The 4,383-nt window shown below is 39.6% G+C and overlaps 1 protein-coding gene and 1 long non-coding RNA gene across 3 annotated transcripts in view; one reads left to right on the plus strand and one right to left on the minus strand.

Moving 5' to 3' along the window:
- The window catches only part of LOC123521168, a 13,863-nt gene extending 9,497 nt beyond the window's left edge, over positions 1-4,366 (plus strand). Inside the window, exon 3 of the long non-coding RNA XR_006679635.1 lies at positions 3,669-4,366. This is a non-coding gene — a long non-coding RNA (uncharacterized LOC123521168). The remainder of the gene's footprint in view (positions 1-3,668) is intronic.
- NSUN6 (NOP2/Sun RNA methyltransferase 6) overlaps positions 1-4,383 on the minus strand; it is a 46,242-nt gene that overhangs the window by 9,505 nt on the left and 32,354 nt on the right. For both annotated transcript variants that reach the window (XM_004716013.2, XM_045285593.1), the window contains exons 7-8: positions 2,203-2,322; positions 203-347 (exon numbers count right to left, since the gene is read on the minus strand). In XM_004716013.2, coding sequence (XP_004716070.1) covers positions 203-347; positions 2,203-2,322 — 265 coding nt within the window. The remainder of the gene's footprint in view (positions 1-202; positions 348-2,202; positions 2,323-4,383) is intronic.

Raw genomic sequence — 4,383 nt, forward strand, 5'->3', positions numbered from 1 at the left:
TATGAGTCAGCTCAACTCGGTGGCTGTGAGAGACAATTTGATGTAGTTTAAAATTAGACAATTTGCAAAAAAAAAGATGACAAATGACATAAATGGCACTGTTATTACAAGAAATGGACGAAAGCAGCTTTCAAGAACTGAGATTTGTTATTTGTCTGTGGAAGTCACTTATGGAGAGTATTTAAAATAAAATCTAACGCACCTCCTGTGTCCTCAAGCATCTCGACCTGAAGGGCTTTGGTTGCATCAAAGCAAAAAGCCCTGATGGAATTCAGCCCCAACAGCACAGCATTCTGCTTGACTTTCACTACTTTGCTGGCTATTTTATCCAGAGCAATCACTTCTCCCTAACAAACAAACAAACAAATGAAATAATCCATAGAAATAGAGTGTTCATCCAAAGCAGTCATGAAAATGATCAATACGAAAAACTCATGGGAAACTCCCCTTTCCCAATCTCACCTGAGATTTAAAGCTGAATTCGTTAACCAAATATTCATCTGAATATTTTACGAGCTACACACATAAACAAATGAATGAATTGAGGCAATTAACACCAAAAATATAAGCCCAGATACAGTATATAATAGCAAAATGTTCTAGATGAAGTTACAATTTCATCTTGACACAGTAGATGTTTCTTTTTTCTTTTTTTCTGGAAAATATTGCTTATTCGTCTTCTGAAAGTCTTAAGAATCATCAAACATGGCTTAAAAATGGATCAACTGGTCAAGTCCACTATCTGGCACTTCGGGGTTGAGAAGATAGATAAATAAACTAGCTAGAACTGAAGGCTTTTGGTAGCAAAGCTGTACTAGAAAGCCTTTCAGAGGTGTGTTTTTCTTCCAGAAAGGGTTGTCTCGGGTAATTTTTTCTTCTTTGTAAAGGAGTGCCACGGAGATAATGACCAAGTTATCTAGGTTCACAAGACTGTATACATTGGAGCTAACTCAGAAAAGTAGCAACTGGTCCACCCTTCTCCCCTTTTTAAGGTCTTTCCGGGCCTGTCTGATAGCCATGGCCTTGCACGCACCCTCAAGCCTCATGTTCCTCCCTTGCACATACTCAGACGAAAGAAATGCAATCATGGGTAAATTCAATTCTCTTCCTGGGTAAATTCAATTCTCTTCCAACTCCAGGTCTTCTTCCACATGGCTGAAAAGTTCAAAGCCTTACTAAATATGCTCACTTGAACTTCATGATGCACCAAATCCTATCACATCTCACCTACTAAAGGAGACTGTTACAGCAGTTTTTGTCCCCTCTTTCCCGAGATTTCCCATTCCTCAAGTATCATTCACAGTGGCCCAGAAACATTCTTTTTGTCATCTTAAAACCTTAGCACAACAACCCTCTACAGCTCTGATCAGTACAACACTCCCCCCACATCAGAGCTGTCTCTCCTCACTTTCTCGAATGGCTCTCCTCCTTAAAACCAAGCAAAAGCCAATGATCTACAAGTTGCTAGATCCAGTGGTGAAGTTAGTCCGCACCTTACCTGGCTACCAGCAATGTTTAATAGGTTAACCTCTCCATCCTCCTTCAACTCACGTCTGCACATGGCTTCCAGGGTGGCACATGCTCTTGGTTGTCCTCCTACAATGCTAGCCATTCCTTCTCATTTTCCAACCTCGGAATGTTAGCCTGTCCTATCCGTGAGCCTCAGAGTCCGGACCGCCTCTGTCCTCTGTTTTCTATTTTCACTCTTCCAACCCTCTGGCTTACATATTAACCCTTAGGTTGATTTCCAAATCTATTATCTCCAACTTAGATTTCTCTCCTGGGCCCCTGACTCAAAAATTCAATTGCCTTCACATCTCAAAACTCGTGGAGATCTCACTTGAATATGCTCAAAGTTGAATTTCTGATTTCTCGATGCAAATGTGGGCCTTCTGTAGCTGGCTCTATCTAGAAATGATCCTATTCTTTTACTTCTTCAAGGAAAAATATCTTAGAGGCGTTCTCAATTACTCTCTCATCATATTCTATCATTGTATTAACAAACTGGTATTTCAAGGAGTCTTGAGAAACTGTCTTCAAAAGGCAATTTTCTACTGAATTTAGTGAATAATAATTGACATCTCTAAAGTGTCTTCACTTTGGCTTAGATGTGTGTAAAAATGGTCCAGAAACTACACAAAGTTCCACCTTCTCCAATGAAATATGATACACTCAGTAGTTCTGGTGTGAAGACAGTCTCACCTGATCGTGCATCAAGGCTGCAATGTGTGTTGTTTTGCCTCCTGGGGCTGCACATAAGTCTAGAATCCTCTCTCCAGGTTGAGGGCTCAGAACATGAGCTACCACAGCAGATGGCAAATTCTATATAGGGAGAAAAAAAAAAGAAAGAACTTGCCAATTATTATAATTCATCTTAAATTTGATAAAACACACAAAAACTTTTGGGGCTAATCGAGTGCAGCTTCCTTAGACCTATCAAGAGTACAGGTTTTATTAGTTTAAGACTATTAGGAAATTCATCATTTCCAAGAATATTCTGTGATCTCTCAAGAAATATATATATATATATATAGATTTCTTACCTAAGAGCAGTGTCTTCTGGGCAATATGTTATAGACTGAATTATGTTCCCCCCAAATGTGTGTTGATATTTTATGTTGATAACTATAAATAGGGTCCTGTTTGGAAACAGGATTCTTCTTATGTTACTAAATTCTTTAGGGTGGGTCCTATATGAGTAGGTCCTAAACCTAATCACTTCTAAAACCAAAACACCTGATTCAAAGTGACCCTATAGGGCAGAGCAGAACTGCCTCTGTGGGGTTCTGAGACTGTACCTTTTTACAGGAACAGTTTTGCTTTAACTTTTTACAGGGGTAGAAATCTCAAGGGTGTCTTTAAAAGAATAGAACCATCGCACGCACATACGGCAAATGCCATGTGCAGCCCTGTCTATATGCATAGAAGGTCATTCTGGCCAATTGCAGAAACTAGAAAAGAGGCCCACAGAAAAATAATGCAGCTAAAATTGTGATTTGAACTTTTACTCTCCAAAATTAAAAGAAAATCAATGTCTGTTGTTTAAAGTCACCCATTTGTGGCATTTCTGTTGTTGCAGTATTAGCAAGCTAATACAAAAGAAGACCACACATATTTCTCTTTATTCTAATGCCAGTGGCTCTTAATATTTTAGGTGCCAAAGACCTCTTAGAAATGAGAAATTTCAGACCCCTTTTCCTTAAAAGGTATAAAACTTTGCTAGTTCAGGTGCCTGACCATCGAATCTCCATTGAAGAAGCTTTGTTCTACCCTGCTAAGGCCACATTGGGTCCCTGTCGCCTCTTCCCCCATCCCACCACACTTCACTATGAAAATGCACCGTGTGAAGACATCTAGGTGTCTCTGCTGGGCACCTAGAGAGGGATTAAGATTTCACAGCTCTGAAACACCTCGTCGATAGTAATAAGTTGCAGCTTATCATTAACCTGTTATTAATTTTAATGATATAACAGCTGCTACTATAAGGTCAGTCAGCCCTAAACAAGATAGATAGAGCAGTACCACAAAATAATTAACTTTTAAAACTATATGGCCAGGAAAGAAATCTATAAAGACTAACAAGAATGAAACTAATTTCCTTTTAAAGCTTAAAAGTTTTTCAATGTACTCTCCTATCCAAATCCTGAACACTATATTCTTTATTACAGCCTCAAGACCTGGGAGAAGGCCCCAAAACTCTTGAGTGAACTCAAGTCCACCCCTTGAAAACAGAAATCAATGGTGAATAAGGAAATATAAGGAGATTTCCCCTTTTCATATAATATGAGGCATTTAAGAAATAGAAATAATCTAGGAACCTGACAAGCAATCCTGCAGCACCAACTCGAAGAACAGTTAACTTGTCACCTACAGACAGTAGATCTCAACAAGGTCTAACGTAGTCCACAATTCTACTTTAAATGAACTCCAATAAGAAAAAGCTAACGTACACAGATGGCTTATTGGTACAGCGAATCTTTAGAGACCAGTGGCACATGCTTCATGCCTAACAATGCTATCGTTTTTGTTAGGTGCCACTGAGTCCGTCCCGACGTACAGTGGCCCAGTGGCCCACGGAGGGATTCTAGCAGGCTTTCGTATACAACAGGGGATCGGTGAAAGAATTCTGCAGCCTATTATTTCAAAGGCAAGCGAAGTGGAAGCACAGCACAAGAGACATTATTCAGCAACATGGACCATTTCTATTAGGCAACTTGAACCAAACGGAAAGCACAGCCGGGGGCAAGGTGAGAAGAAATAAAAGTTGACTACAGAGAGTAACTGAGAATCCACCACACAGAATACAGCATAAAGGATGAAATGAGGGAATGCCTGAAAAACCGCTTGGTCTTGATAAGTCAAACATGCAAAAGCTATCTGGGG

Source organism: Echinops telfairi, unplaced genomic scaffold, assembly GCF_000313985.2.
Source record: "Echinops telfairi isolate 266 unplaced genomic scaffold, ASM31398v2 ScPeMD7_7473;HRSCAF=8511, whole genome shotgun sequence".
Classification (NCBI taxonomy): domain Eukaryota; kingdom Metazoa; phylum Chordata; class Mammalia; order Afrosoricida; family Tenrecidae; genus Echinops; species Echinops telfairi.